Source organism: Jaculus jaculus, chromosome 9 (genome assembly GCF_020740685.1).
Source record: "Jaculus jaculus isolate mJacJac1 chromosome 9, mJacJac1.mat.Y.cur, whole genome shotgun sequence".
NCBI classification, from domain to species: domain Eukaryota; kingdom Metazoa; phylum Chordata; class Mammalia; order Rodentia; family Dipodidae; genus Jaculus; species Jaculus jaculus.
In genome coordinates this window covers 122,918,196-122,941,238 of record NC_059110.1, presented here as the reverse complement: position 1 = coordinate 122,941,238, position 23,043 = coordinate 122,918,196, and the positions used below count along the sequence as shown (strand labels likewise).

The 23,043-nt window shown below is 54.1% G+C and overlaps 1 protein-coding gene and 1 non-coding gene across 2 annotated transcripts; both read right to left on the bottom strand.

Annotated features, from left to right (window-relative positions):
* Positions 1–642: 642 nt before the first annotated feature.
* On the bottom strand, positions 643–22,991 carry Evpl (envoplakin). Its single transcript, XM_004655200.2, has 22 exons — positions 22,880–22,991; positions 19,958–20,057; positions 19,496–19,650; positions 19,279–19,405; positions 18,515–18,640; positions 18,314–18,352; positions 18,019–18,180; positions 17,810–17,917; positions 17,602–17,697; positions 14,405–14,521; positions 13,219–13,365; positions 12,741–12,895; positions 12,513–12,610; positions 12,127–12,299; positions 9,130–9,308; positions 8,906–9,044; positions 8,590–8,783; positions 8,023–8,173; positions 5,717–5,800; positions 5,511–5,621; positions 5,330–5,422; positions 643–4,518 (listed from the first exon to the last, which is right to left on the bottom strand). Exons 1-22 carry the CDS (start codon positions 22,975–22,977, stop codon positions 1,075–1,077), a joined length of 6,096 nt encoding a protein of 2,031 aa, XP_004655257.2. The 5' UTR covers positions 22,978–22,991; the 3' UTR covers positions 643–1,074.
* LOC123463745 lies at positions 14,167–14,270 on the bottom strand. Its single transcript, XR_006639132.1, has one exon. It is a non-coding gene; the product is annotated as a U6 spliceosomal RNA (small nuclear RNA).
* Positions 22,992–23,043: the final 52 nt, after the last annotated feature.

Here is a 23,043-nt window from a genome sequence, read left to right as displayed (position 1 = left end):
CCAGACACATGTGGCACCTTGTGTGCATGTGTGACCTTGGGTGCTTGTGTCACTTTGTGCGTCTGGCTTACATGGGACTTGGAGAGTGGAACATGGGTCTTAGGCTTTGCAGGCAAGTGCCTTAACTGCTAAGCCATCTCTCCAGCACACCCTCCCTTTAAAAAATTTTTTTTATTTATTTCAGACAGACAGACAAGCAAGGCATGGTAGCACATGCCTTTAATCCTAGCACTTGGGAAGCAGAGGTAGGAGGATCACTGTGAAGTCAAGGCCAGCCTAGGACTAGACTGAGACCCTGCTTTGAAATCCCTCCCCACAAAAAGAGAAAGACAGAAAGAGTGAGTATAGGTGAGCCAGGGAATCCTCTCACTGCAAATGAATTCCAGACACATGCACCACTTTTTGTATCTAGCTGTTTTCTTTAAATAACATGAGTTAATTTTATTTATTTATTTGAGAGAGAGACACACAGAGAGAGGTAGATAGAAAGAATGGGCACATCAGGGCCTCCAGCCCTTGCAAACGAACTCCAGAAGCATGCACCACCTTGTGTATCTGGCTTATGTGGGTCCTGGGGAGCAGAACCTGGGGCTTTGGCTTTGTAGGCAAATGCCTTAACTATTAAGCCGTCTCTCCAGCTCTGTATGTAGCTTTCTGTAGGAACTAGGGAATCAAATCCAGCCCATCAGGCTTTGCAGGCAGGTACCTTTAACCACTGAGCAATCTCCCCAGTCCCTGGTCTCTTTTCTATGACTTACCACATCCCTATCCTAAATCTAAACAACCACCATCACTTCTCAGGAAGCAAATTATGCACATCCACCCCTACTTGGGGAAGTTTCCAAGCAATGCTGTCCCTATGCGCAACCTCCAGACACACTGATTGTGCGTCCTCAAATGTGGGCGAGACAAGGTACTGGGAGGATCTGTTTATTGGAAGTATGGGGCGGGATGGGTAGTGGTTGAGGAGGGAGCCCAACACCATAAATGTTTGAGAGTAAGACAGTGATGGATGGACAGAGGAAAGACTCTCTGGGATCATGATGCTCCCGGGTGAGGAGGGGTGCTCAGCCCCTAGCGCACGCAGGAGCGCGGCAGGGTGGGAGAGGCCGCCCGATAGCAGCGGTACCCTTCCAGCACGGCTGGGAGGAGCAGCAGGCCGCTCAGGGGGTCTTTGCGGCAGCGTCCCATCGCCTCTTTGTAGCTCAGGCGTTCTTTGGAGATGGGGTCTGTTAGGTCCTTCTCATAGCTAGACTCATCTTGCAGGAGCTGGCCCAGGTCTTCACTGATCATGCCTGAGAGCACAGCCTGAGGGACGGGGATGCGTCCCGTCCTCTTGGGGTCAATGAGCCCCCCAGTAAGGTGCTGCGCCAGCAGGTGTGGAAATACACTCTCCTGGGGCATCCAGCCCTTTTGGATGGCCTCCCCCACTGACAGTCTCTTCTTGGTGACTGGGTCCTCGATGCCAGTGAAGGCCTTCTGAGCATTGAGTAGCCGTTGAGTGGAGGTGTTCTCAATGAGTCCCCTCTCCACAGCCTTGTGCACAGAGTACCGCTCTCGGCTGAGGAGGTCCACAATGCCCCCTGTGGCTGCCTGGGCTTCCAGCAGCTTCTGCCCCGTGATGGGGTCCAGCATGTTCTTGGCCACAGCCGTCTTGATGCTGCACTTGTTGTCTGTGGTTGTGTCGTAAACCCCAGCGATGGGGAAGCTGTCATCCGTAAGCCCAAGAGACAGGCCTGGGGAGAAGAAACTGGCGCTCTGGGCAGCTGGGGAGCAGAGTGGAGACTTGGAGATGATGGAGCCGATGGAGAGTGTGGAGCAGGGTTTGGTCTCCCCTGCCACGAGCAGGGCGAACTCAGAGATGGGGAGGCGGCCATCCTTGTAGAGGTGGTACTCCTCCTTGGAGATGCGGCGGCAGCGGAGGGCGGCCTCAATGGAGTACTGCTTCCCGCTCTTGCGGTCCAGGAGTACGGACTCCTCTCCACCGGGGCCCAAGGTGGTGACCTCCTCCCAGTCACACTCAAGCTCCTGCAGCTGGAGGTACTGACCTCTGTCAATGATTCCCCTTTTATAGGCCTCATAAGGGGACATGTCGTTTCCAGTCTCGGGTTCCAAGATGCAGATCTTGGTGGACAGGTTGGTCTCCCGGGTCTGGGTCTCCTGGCAGAGCTCCTCTCGGCTCACTCTAGTATGCAGGTCCCTGAGGGTCCTCTCCTTCTCATAGATCTGGTCCTTCTCATGGATAATGGCTGCCTCAAGCTTGGAGAGCACCTGGCTCCGCTGGGCTGCCTTCTGCCGCTCGCTCTCGGTCCTGCGGCTGAGCAGCTTCCCCTCCTCCTGCAGCTGCAGCACTCTCTGCTGCTTGTGACGCTCCAGCTCCCGCAGCTCCTGCTGCAGCTGCCCGCGCTCCTGGCTCGCCTGGTCGCGGGCCTTTTGCAGATCGGCCTCCTCGCGGGACCAGGTCCTCTTCAGTGCCTCAGCCCTGTCGATGCGCTCCCGTAGGCGCCGCACATCCTCCTCCCGGCCCTGGCGGGCTGCTCGCTCCCGGTGAAGGGTCTCCCATAGCCGGGCTCGCTCACCCTCTAGCACTGGGTCCTTCTCCACCCTGATCACTTCCTTGTAGATGGTCTTCTCCTGCGGCCTGCTTTTCTCCAAGAGCTCGATCTGAACCTGCATGTTCTTGCACTCGCGGTGCAACTTCATCACCTGGGTCTTCTCCTCATCCACGTCTCGCCGCAGGGCTTCGGTGGACCTCTCTACATCCGGGTCTTTCTCCAGCCTGACCACTTCCTCCATGATGATCTTCTCTTGTGCGGCAGGAGGCCGCTTCTCCAGCTCCTGGATCTTCAGGGTCAGTTGCCGCAGCTCCTTCTCCACGGCCAGCTTCCTGCCGCGGTCCTCAGGGAAGTTGAGCAGGCCCTCCTTCTCCTCCACGCTGCCTTGGAGCTGCTGCACCTCGCGCTCCAGCTGCCTCCGGCGGCCCACCTCCTCGTCCAGGCTGCGGCTCAACCGACTGTGGTCCTCACGCAGCCTCAAGTCCTTCTGCATGACCACCACCTCCTGCACCACCACCTTCTCCTCAGGCCGCCTCCTCTCCAGCAGCAGATACTTGTTCTGAAGCTCGTAGACCACATCCTCGGCAGCCCGCCTCTTCTGGGCAGCCTCCCGCACCTCCTGGCGCAGCCTCTCGGCCTCTTTCTCCAGCACCGGGTCCTTCTCGTGGCGCACCACTTCCTTGCTCACCATCTTGGTCTCCACCTTGGACCGCTCCCGCTTCCACTCGTCCCGCTCCCCACGCAGCCGGATGAGCTGTTCTTGGCAGCGCCCGTTGGCATTGACCAGCTCATTGAGCTGGGCCTTGAGGCGGTCGATCTCCCGCAACACCTCCGGGCTCTTCTCGTGCCTCACCACCTCCTCAATCACCTCCTTGTACTCCACTGTGGGCTTCTGGGCGCGCAGGAGCTCTAGCTCGGGCAGCAGCCTCTCCACCTCTTGCTCCGCTTCGCTCCTCTTGCCCGCCGTCTCCTGCAGCTGCGCCCGCAGCCGCGTGATCTCCCGCTCCGTCTCCGGGTCAACCTGGAAGATCTCGTGGACTCGCTCCTGGAGCTGCACCTTGGGCTTCTGCTTCTCAACCACACTGTACTTGCCCTGCAGGTCTCTCAGCTCCCTGGCGAGAGTGGCATTCTTGTTCCGTTCCTCCTCCAGGAGGCTCCTCAGCCTGGAGGCCTCTTTGAGAAGGCTGGGGTCCTGCTCCACTTTCTTCACCTCCTTCACGATGACCTTGGGCTCCACCGAGCTGATCACCTGCTCTAGGTCTTGGATACGAACCTGCAGCTTGGCCACTGTCTCCTCGGCCTGCTTCCTCCGAGCAGCATCCTCCTCGATCTGCAGCCTCAGAGCCTGGGCTGCCTTCACCATTTCCAGGTCTTTCTCTACCTTGACCACTTCTTTCACCATGACCTTCTCTTTCACATTCACCTCCTTCTGCTCCAGGGCCAGCAGCTCATTCTTCAGCTCCTCCAGCTGGGCTGAGAAGACGGTGTCCTCCCCACGCAGCCGCTGCATCTCGCTGCGCAGCTGTACCGCCTGGCTGTCCAGGCTAGGGTCCCTCTCAATTTGGGTGACCTCCTTGGTCAGCAGATGAGGCTGCGTGGTCCTTCTCTTGCCCTCCAGTTGAACGACCTTCTGGGCCAAGGCCTCCAGCTCCGCCTGCAGGCCGGCCCGCCTCTTGCCCTCCTCCTCCACCTGGGATGATAGCCGGGCCACACTGCTCTCCAGCTGGGGCTCGCGATAGAACTCCATGACTTCCTTCTCCTCCAGCCTCTCCACGGGCTGCTGGGTCCTCAGCTGCAGCAGCTGCTGTCTTTGTTTCTCCAGCTCATGCTGCACCTGGGCCACCCGCTTCCTTTCCTCTTCCAGCTGGTTCCTCAGGACCTCGGACTCCCTCCCAGTTTGGACTGGGCTTTCAGACCCCTGCTTTGCATCATGGGTCACGTGGGTGTCCTCATTGAGCTCCTTCTGCAGAATGAGAGGAAAAAGGGGGAGTGCCCGGATAAGAAAAGATTGAAACCCTATTTTCCTTTTTCTTTTTTTTTTAGTTAGGGTCTCACTCTATCCCAGGCTGACCTGGAATTCACTATGTAGTCTCAGGGTGGCCTCAAACTCACAGCAATCCTTCTACCTCTGCCTCCCGATAGCTGGGATTAAAGGTGTGTGCCACCATGTCTGGCCGGTGCCGGGTTTTTCTACTCCACCACTGAAATCGGAGACCCTTCCCTATTTCCTGAGACTTCCTGATAGATCATGGGCAGTGGAGCGGAAGAACCTGGATACAGGATTTTACGAATGCCATTTCCGTTAGGATGCAAGGCAAGGTTCAGGCCTGTTCTGTAATATACAGTGCACACAGGACCCTCCTAAGCCTTGCCAACTCTTGGCAGAGGCTGAATTTGGCTGGAGGTGAGGAAAGTTAGCCAATACCCAGGAGCCATGGAAAGCTCCTGCCCTCCATCCTCCCAGCAGTGGAAGTCTAAGTCGCCTGTCGCCTATGGTCCTATGGATGAGGACCGCGGAGATTTTCTCTGCTTTTTGAGGTTAGAGGACCTGTCCCCATCAGAAGAGACTGCCTCAGTGCTCAGTCATGACTGAAGTGAGGAACTTTTCCAGAGCCTGCCTGGGACAGGCATCAGTCTGTAACTACCTCTGGGGAGAGCCCCAGTGTCTAAGACTGCCCAGGGGCTACAAATTTTGCAGGGGAGATGGGACGACATCTAAGTCAACACCTGGTCAGGTTGGCTGGCATGGGAACAATGGGGCATCCTTTCTGTACCTTCTCCAGCATCTTTCTGGCAAACTCCAGCTGGTACAGTTGCTGCTGGTGGGCAGCTGCCACCTCAGTGAAAGCCTTGGTTAGATGGTTCTCCTAAAGATGACAAGAGGAAGGGAGAGAGAATAGAGTCAGCTACTGCCCGAGAACCTGAAAAGCTCCCAATACTAAGGGCCTGCCGTACCTGGGCCTGGATGCTCTCCTGCAGGGAAATCCCTCGGTGTCTTTTGGGAGCTGACACTGCCAGGGTGGGTTCCAGGGAGCAACGGTAGGTATCCACTTGCATCTCATAGTCCTGAGCAGAGAGAACAGTCAGTGGTGGAGACCGAGTGTGAGGAAACAGGGACAGCTGAGGGATTAAGGAGGACAGGCCGAAGTCAAAGTGCTTACCTGGAGAGCTGCCTGAAGGTCCTGGGAGAGACGGGACACCATGGCCCTGTCCCGCTCTCGGCCCTGGATCTCTTGTATCAGCCTCTGCCATGGAGAAAGCAAGGGTCACAGGGGCCAGGAAACATCCCTCTCCTCTAGCCAGCGTCTCCAGGGCCACAGGCAGCCAGCATGCTCAGAAGCAGAGGGGACAAGAAGGGCTGCTGAGACATGGGGAGCCCCTGCCTTCCCTAACACCATTTTCTCTCTCCTCCATCTCCTTGGTAGATACTTAAAAAAATATATTTACTTTATTTACTTATTTGTTAAGCTTTTTGTTTTTGAGGTAGGGTCTCTCTCTAGCCCAGGCTGACCTGGAACTCACTATGTAGTCTCAGGGTGTCCTTGAACTCATGGTGATCCTCCCACCTCTGTCTCCTGAGTGCTGGGATTAAAGGCATGTGCCACCACACCCGGCAAGATTTATTTTTATTTGGGCTGGAGAGATGGCTTAGCAGTTAAGGCACTTGCCTGCAAAGTCAAAGGACCCAGGTTTGACTCCTCAGGACCCATGTAAGCCAGTTGCACATGGTGGTGCATATGTCTGGAGTTCACTTGCAGCAGCTGAAGTCCCTGGTGCACCCATTCTCTCTCTCTCTCTCTCTCTCTCTCTGCCTCTTTCTCTCAAACAAATATAATAAAATTTAAAAAAATTAAAAAATCCCAAAATTATTTTTATTTATTTATTAGAGACAGAAAGAGGGAAATGGAGAGAGAGAATGGGCACACCAGGGCCTCTAGACACTGCAAAGGAAGTCGAGAAGCATGCACCATGTGCACCATGTGGAACATGGAGAATCGAACCTGGGTCTTTAGGCTTCGCAGGCATGCACCTTAACCACTAAGCCATCTTTCCAGCCCTTGCGAGAGACTTGTTATCCTGCCGGGTGGCCCTTGGAATTCTGTTTTGGCAGCAGAATCCCAGAGGGCTCAGAGCACAGATCTGCTGGAGAGGGAGAGACAGAGAGCGCACCAGGGCCTCTTGCTGCTACAGATATACTCCAGACACATGTGCCACTTTTTTGTGCATCTGGTTTACTGGGGAATCAAACCCGGACCATTAGGCTTTGCCAGCAAGTGCCTTTAACCACTGCACTGTCTCCCTCCCTTCTTGCTATAAGCACACTGGGGTCACAGCCACCACTGCTACCATCATCCTTCAGCCACATCATTCTTGACTCTGGCTGCCCCATTTGATTCACTTATCACCGTGATGCACTCAACCCCAACCATTACCGGTAACAATTCAAACTGATATGTTCTGGCCCCTCTCTCACCTGGACCTTCTGTCCGGGCTCGTCAGGGACGTCTCCGTCTCCATCCTCACCTCTTAGCCATTCTCCACTGGGAGCCACAACCAACTTTCCAACCCCAATTTGGGGGTGGCGCCTCTCCCAGGACTTTCCAATGTTACAGCATCTAGCCCAGCTTCCTTTCTGTGTCTGAAGGGTCTAGATGATCTGCTTCTCTTTGGTTGCCCACTGTTCCCTTCTTTCCCTGGACTTCAGTCCCTCTGCATGGAACTTTTTTTTTTTTTTTTTTTTTTTTTTGATGTAGGGTCTCACTCAGTGTCAGGGTGGCCTTAAACTCATGGTGATCCTCCTACCTCTGCCTCCCAAGTGTGCCTTCAAGTCCGGATCTAAACAGGATTCTTGAAGTTTTTCTTAGAATTTGTGTGTGTGTGTGTGTGTGTGCGTGTGTGCATGTGGAGGTCAGAGGTCAACTGAGTATCTTCCTTCATCACTACCTTGGGAATCCAGGGTTCACTCCTTGAGCTACACTAGCTAGCCAGCAAGCCCTAGGGGTCCCCCCGTATCTATCTCTCCTGTGTTGGGATTATAGGTACTCACCACCACGCCTCTATTTATTTGAGAGACAGAAAGGTGGAGAGACAGAAAATCCAGCTGCTGCAAACAAACTCCAGATGCATGTGCCACCTTGTGCATCTGGCTTATGTGGAACTTGGATAATCAAATCTGGCTTCAAGGCAAGTGCCTTAACCATTAAGCCATCGCTCCAGCCCACACCTGACGTTTTTCCATCGGTGCCAAACTCAGGTCCTCATGCTGGCAAGGCAGGCTGTGCTGAGCCACCTCCCCAGCCCTCTTGGAGCACTTCTGAGCCTTAGCCACTAGGGGGCCACACGTACTCAAGCAGAGGTCCTCGCTGGGCAGGCAGCCAGGAAGGTGGGGATTACTAAAACCAGCTGGAGGCAGGGTCCTCACTTGCCCTCAAGTCTCCTGAAGCCCCACGTGGCTCTGACCTCTCACCTTCTGTGCTTGCAGCTTGTAGGCCACCTGGCTGGGCCCGTCGCTGGGCCGCACCTGGTTGTGGGGCAGCTGCTCCAGCCAGGAGCTCAGGTTGTCCCTGCGGTTCTTGAACTGTTGGAAGGTGAGGCTAGTGTCCTGCACAGTCTTCTCCCTGTAGGACAAGGCCCCAGAAGTGAGAGCTGTCTTCTGGGAACACTGAAGGTCTGGTGCATGCCTCGCCAGCCTGAGTGACTTGCCATGCAGGCCTCCTACTTTCAGACCCTAGGTGGAGCTGGGGATTCACAGATAGAATGCCCAATTCTTGCCCGTGTTTTAGGGTGATAAATAGGGTTATTATCCATTCCAATTTTTTTTAGTTTGTTTTGTTTGTTTCTCAAGGCAGGGTCTCACTTTAGCTCAGGCTGAGCTGGAATTCATTCTAGTCTCAGGGTGGCCTTGAACTCACGGTAATCCTCCCACCTCTGCCTCCTGAGTGCTGGGATTAAAGGCGCGCGCCACCACGCCTGGTTTATCCATCCCATTTTAGAAGTGAGGGAAAGCCTCAGAGAGAAGTCACATCCCACTCACCGCAGGTCCAGCTGGTCTCCCACAGCATGGTAACGGTCGGTGAGGGCCCGCACCTGGCGCTGCTGGCGTGGCAGATCCTGGCAGTACTCCTGGAAGTTATTCTGCAAGGCGCTGCATGCATGCTCAGCGGCCTTCAGCTGCCGGTGCAGCCCCAGCACACAGGCCTGCTGATCCAGGAGCTCCCTCCGCTGGCGCTGCACAATGAGGGAACACAGCAGCGTCGCAGTGCGTGCTCGAGACTGGGCGAGACAGACGACCCCCCCCTCCACACACACACACCTGCTTCCTCCCACCAGGAAGCTCCCACGGCTCCTACCTGCAGCTCGCAGACCCTCTCCTGCAGTGCCCCTGACCCTTCAGGGATGGGGGTCTCCTGTGCTAGGGTGGACTCAAAGCCCCGGATGACCTTGTCTGCATCCTGGATCTGCTGTTCCAGGCCCAGGGCAGCCTTGGCTCTGTGACAAGGAAGCCACAATCAGATAGACACCTGGGCCTCATACTGTGACGCTCACTGCATGACCCTGTCCCCTGAGTGCTCACTTCTCCCCGTAGAGGGTGCACAGGATCTGCACGTCACTGTACTTGTTCTTGACATTGTTGAGGGCCACTGGCAGCTGCAGGGCAGCGGGGCCCACGGGCTTTGCAGACAGAAACGCCTCACACTCCTGCTGGGCCGCCTCCTTCTCAGCTCCCAGGCTCTGCAGGCGCTGTGCTGTTCCCTGGGGAAAGGATAGGGTCAAGGACCCAGAGGCCACCTCAGCCTGTGCCCACGTTGGCAGGAAGATGTGGAGGTTTAAGCTGGAGCTCAGGACTGGTCCTTCTAGTCCCCAGGTGGGTGGCTCAGGGCAGGCCAACCTTGCTGAACCCCCTCAAGTCTCTTCTTCCGCAGAATGACGGATGGGGGCTAGAAATGACCTTAGCAGCAAGAGCCAGGCACACAGTTTTCATTTTCACATCACTGTCCGGCTCACCTTCAGACCCTCAACCATTTGCTTCAGGACTGTGCAGGCAGAGCTGTGGCTCTGTTCACCTGGGCTTACTGGATTCTCTTTCTCATCAGTGATGAGCTCATCTGCTCCGTAAGACACACACTAGTTCTGATGCTGCACCATGGCTCAGGATATCCAGTTGGACTGGGCGTCTCATGACCCACTAACACCTCTGATACAGGTAGCGCTGTGGCATCAAAACCCAAAGACCACAGAGTATGGTGCCCCATGCCTATCATCCCAACACTGTGCAAGGCAGAGATAGGAGGACTGAGAGTTCAAAGCCAGCTTGAACTACATAACAAGACCCTACCTCATGACAAAGAACAACAACAACAAAAAAAACCCCAAGGTCGAGGTCTGGAGAGATGGCTCAGTAGTTAAGGTGCTTGCCTGCAAAGCCTAATGACCTAGGTTCAGTACAACCCAGGTTGGGTTCCCTAGCACCCAGGTGCACAAAGTGGTGTGTGCATTTGGAGTTTGTTTGCAGTGGCTAGAGGCCCTAGCATGTCCAGTTTTGTTTTGTTTTCTCTCTCTGCTTGCATATTAATTAATTTAATTTAATTAAAAAACAAAACAAAACATCGGGAGTGGTGGCTCACACCTTTAATCCCAGCACTCAGGAGGATCACTGTGAGTTGGAGGCCACCCTGAGACTACATGGTGAATTCCAGATCAGCTTGGGCTAGAGGGAGACCTTACCTTGAAAAAAATAAAAGGGGCTGGAGAGATGGCTTGGCAGTTAAGGCATTTGTCTGCAAAGCCAAAGGATCTCAGTTCAATTCCCCAGGACCCATGTAAGCCAGATGCACAAGGGGGTGCATGCATCCATCTGGAGTTCATTTGCAGTGGCTGGAGGCCCTGGTGTGCCCATTCTTTCTCTCTCAAACATAAAAAATAAATAAAGTTAAAAATCAAGAAAAAAATAAGGTTGGGCTGGGAGATGGTTCAATGACTAAAGGTGCTTGCTTGCAAACAAACAAAAAACACCAAGGCCTGCTTGGGCTAGATAGATGACTCAGTGGTTAAATGCACTTGCTTGCAAAGCCTGACAGTCTGGGTTCAATTCCTTAGTACCCACAAAAAGCCAGATGCACAAAGTAGCACATGCATCTAGAGTTCATTTGCAGTGGCACAAAACCCTGGTGCCCCCATTTCCTTTCATTCTCTTTTTCTCTGCTACCAAATAAATTAATTTAAAAAAAATACGGAGCTGGAGAGATGGCTTAGCGGTTAAGCACTTGCCTGTGAAGCCTAAGGACCCTGGTTCGAGGCTCGATTCCCCAGGACCCACGTAAGCCAGATGCACAAAGGGCACACATGTCTGGAGTTCGTTTGTAGTGGCTGGAGGCCCTGACACACCCATTCTCTCTTTTATCTATCTGCCTCTTTCTCTCTCTGTCTGACACTCTCAAATAAATAGATAGAATATTAAAAAAAATATTTTGGACAGACATCCTGCATCTGCCCACTTGCCTTACACAAGTACCCTGTCTGAGACCCCCCAATGAGCACCCAGCTTGCTGTTGGCCACCTGCAGCACCTACCTCCCCGTGGGAAGCCCCCCCATCGCCCCAGCCCAGCCGACCTGCTGCTTCCCACCATCCCCACTGCGTGGCAGTAAGAGCAGGTTGCACAACAGTCTCAACAACATGGTTCACATTTTTTAAAACCATTTAAAACCAAACACAAATGGTACACTGTATTTGAACAGAAACCGGTTTGGAAAGATAGAGTGGTGCCCTTGGGTGCGGAGAAGGACAGCTTCCACTCAGAGCACTCTCAGTGGTGAGTTTCTCATGAAACATGGCCTTTTTTGACAACATTTACACAATCCAGAAAGGCTCCTCCTAAAGCAAGGGGAAAAATCAACTCCTAAGGTTTATCCCAGGTTCCCATGCTGTTCTTGAAGCTTAACTAGAAAAACTCCCAGGTGTAGCCTAACTGAGCTGGGTGTCACTTCAGGCATAAGGAACCCAAAGCCCAAAGAGGTTAAATGACTAACCTAAGGTGACAGTACAAGAGCCTAGATAAGAACCCTCTTTTCTGAGGTACTTTTTAATTTTTTAAAATATTTTTATTTATTTATTTGACAGAGAAAGAGGGAGAGAGAGTGAGAGAAAGGGCACTCCAGGGCCTCCGGCCACTGCAAATGAACTCCAGATGCGTGTGCCCCCTTGTGCATCTGGCTTACGTGGGTCCTGGGGAATTGAACCTGGGTCCTTGGTCCTGGCAGGCAAACGCCTTAACCGCTAAGTCATCCAGCCCATACTTTTTATTTTATTTTATGTTTTGTTTTTGTTTTTCAAGTTAGTGTCTCGCTCTAACCCAGGCTAACCTGGAATTCACTATGTAGTTTCAGGGTGGCCTCGAACTCAGTGATCCTCTGCCTCCCAAGTGTTGGGATTAAAGGTGTACACCACTACACTGGGCTAAACCCTCTTTTCTGAACTTTGGACTGTCTACTCTCCTCCTCCTGGGCCCCAAGTGTGTGCACCCTTAGGGCAGGGCCCCTTCTTATTCTGCAGCCTAATGGCTGTCCACCCACCTTGTGTCCACGGGTGCGGCTCTCCAGGTCCTCTAGCAGAGCAGAGCGGTTGAGGGGAGTCCGGGCCCAGGTCAGCACCTGCTTCTCTATCTGCCCCAGTTCCCCATCCAGCTGAGTCATCTGTGTCAGCAGCTTCTGGGCCTGTGGGTCTGCTGGGGCCGAGTCAGCTGGAGCTAGAGACAGACATCATGTTGGTCTGGGGTAGGCCCTCCCTGGGTGACCACAGGTAGGGGTGCTGGGAGATTGGCTGGGCCTAACCAAGCAAAGGACAGGTCCAAGGACTTGCCATCCCTGGAGATGAAGTCCCCAGAGAGGGCATTCTTAATTTAGGCTCACCCTCTACCCATCCCAGCCCGACACCCCCGTCCTCGGCAAGCCTCTGGTACCCTGCTGGCCAGGCTGTAAGGACTCTGCAGCAACAGCCTTCAGGTGGCTGTGGACTGCTGGAAGTTTCTGTTTCAGGGTCTGCAGCTCCAACGCCAGGCTGGAAAGGGAGATCAGAAAAAGGGTGGCACCCCCTTTCTCGCTCCTCCCGGACCAAACACTCGCTGCTTCAGAAGACAGCACTGGGGGCAGTTGGCTTTGGTGCCTGTGGGTATCCTGGCCTGACCCACCTGGAGGCCCTGGCCACAGCTTCAGGATCTGGAGCTGGGATGTAGAAGCAGACGGCCGGGGCACTCTTGGGGTCCTCTCCAGGGCCCTGCACCACCCAGGTGTGTGGGTCGGCGTTGTCCATCAGTCTGTACTGCTCTCCCCGAAGCAGCTGCACCTGGGGGACAGATGGGGAGGGGCTCATGTAGGATCCAGGGTAGGGGACGAGGAGACAGCTAGGAGTTGGGTGACAGGAATGGGTGAGGGCAGCAGCAGCAACTGGGGCCCAAGTAGGGATATGTGGGACTAGAGTAGAGATGGGGCGGATCAGAGATAGGAAGAGTTTTTTGGGGGGGTGCAGGGTCAGGGGAAGGAGTGAGGCATGGGAAGGGGCAAGGTGAGGTGGGTTAGAATGGGACAGAAGTTGTCTGGGGCCAGGTCAGGGTTGCCTAGGAGGACAGGGGTCTGGAGTAGGCGAGGCCAGGCGGGTAGAACTTATACCTCTCCCGAGTCCCAGTCGCAGATGCTGTCCACGAGCAGAGGCTGTTCAGGCGGGTTCCTGCGCAGTGGCAGAGGGGCCACCTCCCGGCTTTGTCGTTGCAGGTCCCCGATGGCCTTCTCAGCCATAGCCAGCTGCTTCTCCTCTGCCTGCGGGGAGCCCCAGACAGCAGAGGCTCAGGGCAGGGGTGCTGGAGGCCGCTGGCCCCATTTCTACCTTCCTGGAGGGTCAGGGTCTGGCCTTCATCAGGTAGAGTTCTAAGACAGGCTCATGGGGGTGGGGAGCACGGGGAGTGCAGGCTGGCACTCCACAGGCTGCCACAGTGGGACCGGGCAGCTCCCCCAGGTGGCTCTTGTCACACTACAAGTGGGTACTCTGAAGGGCAGGGAGGCCAGGAGCTGGCTAGTAAGTAGGCAGTCTATTCTCACTAGCGGAACTCCTTTTCTCTCTTTATTTTTTATTTCATTTATTTATTTTAAAAAACTTTTATTTTAATTTATTTAGCTGAGAGAGAGAGAGAGAGAGAGAGAGAGAAGCAGAGATGAGAGAGAGAATAAGTGCGCCAGGGCCTCTAGCCACTGCAAACAAACTCCAGACGCATGTGCCCCCCTTTTGCATCTGGCTTACGTGAGTCCTGGAGAGTCGAACTGAGATCCTTTGGCTTTGCAGGCAAATGCGTTAACCGCTAAGCCATCTCTCCAGCCCGCTCTCTCTTTTAAAATATGAGATGGGGCTGGAGAGATGGCTTAGCGGTTAAGCTCTTGCCTGTGAAGCCTAAGGACCCTGGTTCGAGGTTCGATTCCCCACGCACACGCGTCTGGAGTTCATTTGCAGTGGCTGGTAGCCCTGGCGTGCCCATTCTCTCTCTCGCTCTCTGCCTCTTTCTCTCTCTTTCTGTCACTCTCAAATAAATAAATAAAAATAAACAAAAAAATTTAAAAATTATAAAATAAAACATGAAATGGTTCATGAATTTGCATGTCATCCTTGCGCAGGGGTCATGCTAATCTCTGTATCATTCCAATTTTAGTATATGTGCTGCCGAAGCGAGCACAGAACTCCTTCTCTTATCCCCCAGGTGGGTGCTTGGAGCTGAACTGAGAACCTGGGTGGGGAGAAGTGAGGCCCAGGAAGAGTGGGCTCAACTCCCAGGAGCAGGATCCAGATGTCCTGGTGGGGTTGTCTCACCTCCAGCTGTCTCAGCAGCTCCATGGCGGATCCCCCAGCGGCAGGGCCATACTTGGTGTCCAAGCTGGAGCCAAGCTTCTTCAGGGTCTGGCTGACCGAGTCAACCTCTTCCTGGAACTAAGGTCAATGGGTGGTCAAGGGCAGAGCTGGGGGCAACTTGCTGCCCATTGAGCCTGCAAACCAGCTGGACACAAGATGGACTAAACCCATACCAGGCTAAATCTAAGACAGCTAACCTGTTAAACATAAACCAGGTCAAATCTCCATCAGCAAAATAAAAGGGAACTACATCCCAGGCAGTGGAAACTTTTAAAAGGGGCATTTTTTGTTCACTGAAAATGATTTTCCTCGTTTGTTTGTTTTTTTCCCGAGGTAGCTCAGGCTGACCTGGAATTCACTATGTAGTCTCAGGCTGGCCTCAAACTCATGGTGATCCTCCTACCTCTGCCTCCCGAGTGCTGGGATTAAAGGCGTGTGCCACCATGCCTGGTCCTGGTTTTGGTTTTTTGAGGTAGGGGTCTCACTCTAGCCCAGGCTGACCTGGAATTCACTATATAGTCTCAGGCTGGCCTTGAACTCATGGCAATTCTCCTACTTCTGCATCCTGGGTGCTGGGATTAAAGATGTGCACCACCACACCCAGCCTTGTTTTATTGAAGCAGAATCTCACACTAGCACAGGCTGACCTAGAATTCACTATGTAGTCTCAGGTTGGCCTCAAACTCACAGTGATCCTCCTACCTCTGCCACCTGAGTGCTGGGATTAAAGGTGTGCATCACCATGCCTGGCCCTTTCCCTTTCTTTTTTTCTTCAAAATTTTTATTAACAACTTCCATGATTATAAAAAATACCCCATGGTAATACCCTCCCTCCTCCCACTTTCCCCTTTGACCTTTCCCTTTCTTAATGTTTTGTTTTCTTTTTCTGCTTGTTTTAATTTTTATTATTTATTTGTTTGCAAGCATAGTGAGCTAGAGAGAAGAGAGACAGAGAGAATGGTCACATCAGGGACTCCAGCCACTGCAAATGAACTCCAGATGCTTGGCACCACTTTGTGCATCTGGCTTTATGTGGATACTGGGGAATCAAACCTGGGTCATTAGACATTGTAGGCAAACACTTTAACTACAGAGTCAACCTCCCTAATTATTTTTCTTTTGATTTTTTCAGGTAGGGTCTCTCAAGCCCAGGCTGATCTGGAACTCACTATGTAGTCTCTGGGTGGCCTCAAACTCATGGCAATCCTCCTATCTCTGCCTCTCGCCTAGCTGGTTTTCTTTTATTTATTTTAATTTAATTTTATTTGAGAGAGACAAACAGGCAGAGAGAGAGAGATCGAGAATGGGCACATCAGGGCTTCCAGTCACTGCAAACAAACTCCAGATGCATGCACCCCCTTATGCATCTGGCTTCTGTGGGTCCTGGGGAAATTGAGCCAAGGTCCTTTGGCTTTGCAGGCAAGCTCCTTAACCACTAAGCCACCTCTTCAGCCCTGATTGTTTGTTTGACATAAGATCTTCACTTTCCAAATGCTAGGATTACAAGTGTGTGCCGGTATACCAATCTCAATGTGTGTGTGTGTGCGTGTGTGTGTGTGTGTGTGTGTGTTTGTACAGAATGTGTGTGGTGTGCGATGTGCTGTGCATTATGTGTGGAGGCTAGAAGAGGACTTTAAGTGCCCTTCTCTATGGCTTATCTGAGTACTTCCTGGAGACAGGGGACTCTCCTTCCACCCAGAGCTGCAGCAGAACAGTGAGCCCCACATTTTAGACATGCGTGGCCATGCCAAGCTTTGATTTTTTTCCTTTGAGGTAGGCCCAACAGACTGCCCTCCCCCCAATTTTTATGCAAAAGAGCAGGAGAGAGTGAGAATTGACGTGCCAGGGCCTCCAACCACTGCACTCGAACTCCAGACACGTGCACCACCTTGTGCGTATGTGAGACCTTGTGCGCTTGCGTCACCTTGTGCGTCTGGCTTACAAGGGATCTGGAGAGTAGAACATGGGTCCTTAGGCTTCGCAGGCAAGCACCTTAACCGTTAAGCCATCTCTCCAGCCCACCTACTTTTTTTTCTTCTTCTTTTTTTTTTTAATGTAGGTTCTGGGAAGTTGAACTTGGGAGGTTTCAGGCACTTCCAGGCCTTCATGCTTAAGCAGCAAGCACTCTTAACCACTGAGCCATCTCCCCAGCCCTTTCCAATCTAAATTAAAAGTATGTATATCTACTTAGGGCTGGAGAGCTGGCTTAGTGGTTAAGGCACTTACCTGTGAAGTCTAAGGACCCAGGTTCGATTCTCCAGTACCCACATAAGCCAGATGCACAAAGTAGTGCATGTATCTGGAGTTCATTAACAGTGGCTAGAGGCCCGGGCACACCCATTCTCTCTCGGCTGCTGCTGCCTTCTGTCTCTTTCTCTTTCAAATAAATAATTTTTTTTTAATTTAAAAACAGAATTCTTAAGGGCTGGAGATGCAGCTCAGTTGGAAGAGTGCTTGTCCAGCATGCACACCCTGAGTTCTATCCGAGCACCAAGGGGCAAACCAGACCTGTAATCTCCCCACTGGAGAGTCAGAAGTTCAGCTATAGAGTGAGTTCAGGCTACATGAGACCCTGTTTCCAAAGGCGGGAAAAATCAGGCTGGGGAGATAACTTAGTGGTTATAGGCACTGGCTTGCTTGCAAAGCGAACCTGCAAGGGTTCTAATCCCCAGTCCCAACATAAAGCCAGATGCACAAAGTGACACTTGTCTGGAGTTTGCTGTAGTGGCAAGAGGCCTTGGCTCAGCCTATTCTTCCTCTCTCTCACTCTTATTTGTTTTTTCTAGGTAGGGTCTCACTCTAGCCCAGGCTAACTTGGAATTCACTATGTAGTCTCAGGACGGCCTTGAACTGATCCTCCTACCTCTCTCTGCCTCCTGGGATTAAAGGCATGCGCCACCACGCCCAGCCCTATTCTCGCTTAAGTAAACAAAAATATATTTTTTATTTTTTTTCATTACCCCCAAGGGACAAAAATCCCCCCTAGTGAAATGCTGAGAATGTCTTTATCCCTCTGGTTCCTAGTCACAATGACAAGTCTGGGGTCTTTTTTAGAGGTCCCTGCCTCTCGCGATGGCGTGGGTCCTGCGTGGTCCTCCGGCGGGGCGCTGTGCACCCCACGCGGGGCTTACCAGCCCAGTTCCCCGGCCGCAGCTCACCCTGCGGTAGTCCTCCACGTGCTGCAGCTGGCTCTCCTGGCAGATGCACAGATTCAGGAAGTTCTGCCATTCTGTCTTCAGGGCCTCCTGGTGGACCTGCGGAACCCGACAGTGGGAGTTCAGCCTATGCCTCGCCCACCAGCCCTGCATCCCGCCGACAGCGGGGGTGGAGGGGGAACGGGTCTGGCTGCGGGCGGGGCCTCCGCACCTGGATGGGCCCGACGGCGGGGTGCCCGAGCTCCACCATGCGCTCCGCGTCATCCTCCAGCTGGTTGACGCTCTGCTCCTGGCCCAGCAGCTCGTGCTCCTTGAAGTGCTGGGGACATGCAGCGTGGGGGTGGTGGTGGTGAAGGGGGGAATCGGTGAGCCCCGGGTTGGCCCTGGCCATCCCCACCGCCCCGGCCTGTCCCCGCCCACCTCGTACTCCCGCCGCACTCCCGCGGGGTCGGCCATGAGGTCGCTCCAGTCCTGTCGCACGATGCGGCTCTGCTGCTCCGCCAGGGCGCCCAGCTGCCGCGTGCAGGCCTGCAGGTGCGTGTACAGACTGCCCAGGCTCTGCCGGCGCCACGAAGCAGCCTTCTGTGCTCAGGAGAGAAAGCGGTGGCGAGAGGTGCCATCGGTGCACCCAGACAACAGTGGCCCCATCAAGGGTGCAAGCACCCAGACCCAGTCCTCCGTCCCCTCCCTCCAGCAAGGCCTGAGTCCTGCTCACCAGTAGGTCCCTGTATTGGTTCCGGATAGTGGCAGCGTCCTAACTCGTCCAAGGAGAGAAACAGGGCCAGTGAGACGCAGGGTGCAGGGAGACGGTACCCAGTACATGGGCTGTACCACTCTCCCCCCACAAGGTTAACAGATCTAGCCCCGCTGTCAAGGGAGAAAGTAGGGGACTGGGGCGGGCCAGGGATGCACCCACCGGTCCCACTAGGGTCCGCAGCTGCTGGCCGTAGGCCTCGATCTCCTTCTGCAGAATGTTGTGCTCTGCGACCTGCTGTTCCAGCTCTGGCATGCCAGGTCCATACTGGCCCTCACTGACCAGCTTCTGTAGAAGAGCAGACCCCTCAGTCTGGCCAGCAAGGGTCCCGAGCCCTCCCCTCGACCGTAGAAACAGTCGTTTTGTGGAGGAATGGTTGTTGCGCCCCCTAGAGGACATGCCATTCTCCCGTGGCCATCAGAATCATAGTCCAATTTCCATTGGTTCCCAGCTTTCCTTCCTGTTCCCGCTGCCTGAACATACACAGCCAGTTCCAGGATCCTCAGCACACCATGTTATAACCAGGCCCTTTCCCGCTGCCCTTTGTGGTCATCAGTACACCCCAGCTACTGTAGCATCAAACACAACAGTGTCTTTTGACCTGATTGTGCCCACCATCCAGAAACCCCACTTCCTGTTGAACCCCCATCCTCCTAGCAAGAGTTTTTGCTTTTTTTTTTTTTTTTTTTGGTATGTCCTCACACTTCACTTTGATCCAGCTAAGCCCTCCCACCTCCACATGCCTCCTCCTGCAGGAAACTTTTCCTAACTGCACTGTCCGCTCTGCTGGCCCTCCTCCTGGACCCATGAGCTAGCTCCAGGTTCAAAGTCAAGCCCCCATACAGGTTCCTCTGTTTTGCTCTCTGACTGCATTAGGTATGACTCTGAGCTCCTCAAGGGTGTATTGATGGACAGGTGCCTCTAACCTGTTTCTGCTCCAGCACACGGGCCCAGTCCACCCGGGGCCCCACGTCAGCGGGCAGTACCATCTTCTCATACAGGGCGCGGTACTCAGCGCACTCCTGGGTCACCCGCTCGTGTAGTTGCTTGATGCTGCCAAGGAGGGGGCCAGAAGGTCAGGGCTGGGCTAGACTTTCTCAGGACCCCCAGCCCCGCTTTGGTCATGAGCCCCACCCCACTCACTCCTTCTCGATCTCCTCCGCCTGTGGGTGCTTGAGCCGCCGGGCCTTGTCCACATCCAGAAAGAGATCTTTTAACAGGATCTCGGCTTCCTTCAGGTTGCGACCCGTCTCCTGCTGGTGCTGCAGCGTCTGGTTCTGTTCACTGTTCTGCCGGTCCTGAGGTGGGACGCAGAGGCTTGCAAGGGCCCAGTGCCCACACTAACCTATTCCTGCTAGATTGTACTCCAGCCCTGGGACCCTGGCTGCATCGTCCCATATTGAGGCCCACCAAGCTGAGGACCAGAGCTCTCGTGGGGCAGATGGCCAAGACACAAACCTGGGCCCTTCTCTGACTTCCACAGTAGCCCAGAAGAGAGGCTGAGCCCTCCCTGCCACTGTGCTTGAGGCAGGGCCAGTGGAGGACCAGGAAGTCTACCTTTCTTCACCACCACAGCGGGCATGACTCTGGGCCTCCCGGCCTCACCTGTTGCAACTTCTTCTGGGTCTCCAGAATGTCCCTCTCCACCTGGTCAGCATTGGCTTGCATGCGTGAAATGAGCAGGGCCAGCTCCTGGGTGGCAGCCCTGGTGGGTGATAGGGGACAGAGGGCAGCATGAGACCAAGACCCTCTGAGCCTGCCAAGTGAAGTTGCCTGCACCCCCACCGCCATGGTCCATGGCCCGGGGCACTTGGCAAAGCTCAGCCTTCCAGGTGGTTTCCTGCATGGTGGTTCAGGTGGGGAGAGTCCAGGGGGGCGGTGCTGAGGAGCAAGTGGACCTCAAGCAGCGCACACACAGCCTTAGCCAACTGGCCTGGCTCAGACTTCCCCACCCAGACCAACCACCTGCCCACTTCCTGGAAGTGGTGAGTAGGTGGCTCAGGGAGAAAGTGAGTTACCTGAGCGGTCTGGCTGGCCCCAGGAGGGGTGACTGATTAGGCTAGCTGGAAGTAAGGGACTGATGACTTTGTGTTCCTCACTCCCACCCTTCTCCTCTAGCCACAAGGGCTTTGCCAGCGTATAGACTTAAGCAACCATCTAAAGGAGCCAGTGCTGGGCAGGGAGAGGCCAAGAGATGGCCAGGGTACCCCAGTATGCTCCCTCCAGATTCAAGGAAGCAGAGCCCAGACTGGGACCTGGCATGCTCTGTCACAGTGCCAGGAAGCCTGCTGCAAAGCCCCAGGGTTCTTTTCCATGCATTCCATCCAGCACGCTCTACAGTCCTGCACATCTCCTACCGCGGGCTGGCACTCTGAGGTCAGAGTCAAGCAGATCTGAAAAAGGGCAAAGTGGTCCAAACCTCATGGGTTTGGACCTCCTGTGGGAGTGATTGGGGAGGGGAAGCTTCCACTGATGCACTTTGAACTTTGACCCCTGAAGCAGAGGGGCAGTGCTCCACGCAGACAGGGTGATCTAAAAGAACTCCATGAGGCCACCCTGAGACTACATAGTGAATTCCAGGTCAGCCTGAGCTAGAGCGAGACCCTACCTCAAAAAAACCAAAAAAAAATGTAAAAATAAATAAATAAATAAATAAATAAATAAAAGTACACTGTGATCACAGTGACCTGGGTTTGGTCCTTTTTTAAAATTATTTAGTTATTTATTTGAGAAGTGACAGACACAGACAGAAAGACAGATAGAGGGAGAGAGAGAGAATGGGCGCGCCAGGGCTTCCAGCCTCTGCAAACGAACTCCAGACGCGTGCGCCCCCTTGTGCATCTGGCTAACGTGGGACCTGGGGAACTGAGCCTCGAACCGGGGTCCTTAGGCTTCACAGGCAAGCGCTTAACTGCTAAGCCATCTCTCCAGCCCCCCCCCTTTTTTTTAAATCATTTCTATTTGGATAGTAGCCACTGGCTGGCCTTGAACTCCTATCTCCCCTTCCTGGAGTCCTGGGATAGATTGAAGATATATTTAATCACACCCAGTATTACTCGTTAAAAATTATTTATTAAAAAAAATTATTTATTTATTTTTTTGCTTGTTCATTTTGCTGTTTGAGACAGTTGCTTACTCTGTAGCCCAGGCTGGCCTCAAACTGACAGCAGTTCTCTTGCCTCAGCCCCCCAAATCTGAAATCATACGTGTGAGTCTCCATGCCTGGCTACAGTGGAGTTTTAATATCTTTCACACAGGCTTTTTTATTATTGTATTTGTTTTGTTTTTGTTTTTGTTTTTCAAGGCAGGATTTTGCTCTAGCTTGGGCTGACCTGAAATTAACTATGCAGTCTTAGGATGGCCTCAAAGTCACCGCAATCATCCTACCTCTGCCTCTTGAGAGCTGGGATTAAAGGCGTGCGCCACCACGCCCGGCTCGCACAGGGTTATTGGAAGCATTGAAAGAACCCATTAGACCACCAGTGCAGAGCCATACACAGACTTGGCACCATACATGATGATTTTCATTGCTCTAGTGTGAGCACCTAGAAGGTGGGGACCTCACCATTCTGTATATAGGGGCATCCACAGAGCTTCTGGCACCGGGTACAGACAGGTGCTCAGTAAAGATGAGCTGAAGGAGGGGATGGCTCTTGCCCAGCAGAGCTGCTCCCTCCACGAGCTGCACACTCCACCCTGGGCTGGGCTCAGCGCCCCAGGGGGACAGGTCACTCCAGTGAATCTTAACCACTGTCATTCCTGTCTGCCCAGATGCCCAGCCTCTAGGTTGGCGCCTTGATTCCTATCCTGCTAATGGGTACCCCCTGAACCTTAGTCTTTCATCTGCTCTTATCTTGCCACCTCTGCATCCCGACACCTGGCTCCAGGCAGGCTGCCACCTCCTCCTACAGAGGGGCTGAAGCCAGTGAACGGTGAACGCAGCCATCTGAAGAGAGCTGTTGAGCTGAGGGAGGCCCCGCTTTCCCTCCCCCCATATGAAAAAGATCCCCTGAACTCCCCCCCCCAGGATTAAAAGTGTGCACCACCATGCCCAGTCCTAGACCCCCCTTAACTTTTTAAGGAGACATGGGAGGTCTGGAGTGAGAACTTGGGGCACACAGAAATCCTGTCCTTGCTCCTCTTGGTCCTTCTGCCCAGGTTCCAAGACTCATCCAAGGCGAGAGGAACCTCAGAGCAGAGCGGCAGTCAGGGAACGGGGCTGGGCTATTCCCAGTCACCCAGGCCAGCGGCCCTCCTGCAGTGCAGTCTCTGCGGGTGTCCCCTGGACCTCCCCTGGAGCATGTATGTGGGCAGCCGCAAACCATCCCCTCTTTCCCGCCAGGACTGGCGTTCTCCCTGGACCAGCATCTCTCGAGGGAGGAGAGAGTCCACCCCTGGGCCCTTGGCCTCCCCGGGACACCAAATGCCGGCATTGGACTTCCAGCTGCTGCCACCAGGTAGCTGGAACCCCTGGACCCTGCGCCACCCTGACCCCAGCTTCCCTGCCCCTGTCCCCCGCTCGCTCACCGGCTGTGCTTGCTGGGAGAGCCCTTCGGGGACCCCTTGGCTGGGGAGCCTTTGGGGGACCCCTTCCCCTGGGAGCCCTTGCTCAGCCCCTTGAACATGGTGGTGCAACAGGTGCTGGCTCGGGCTGGGGAGGAGGGCGGGCGGGCGGCGGGCGTCCTCGCAGG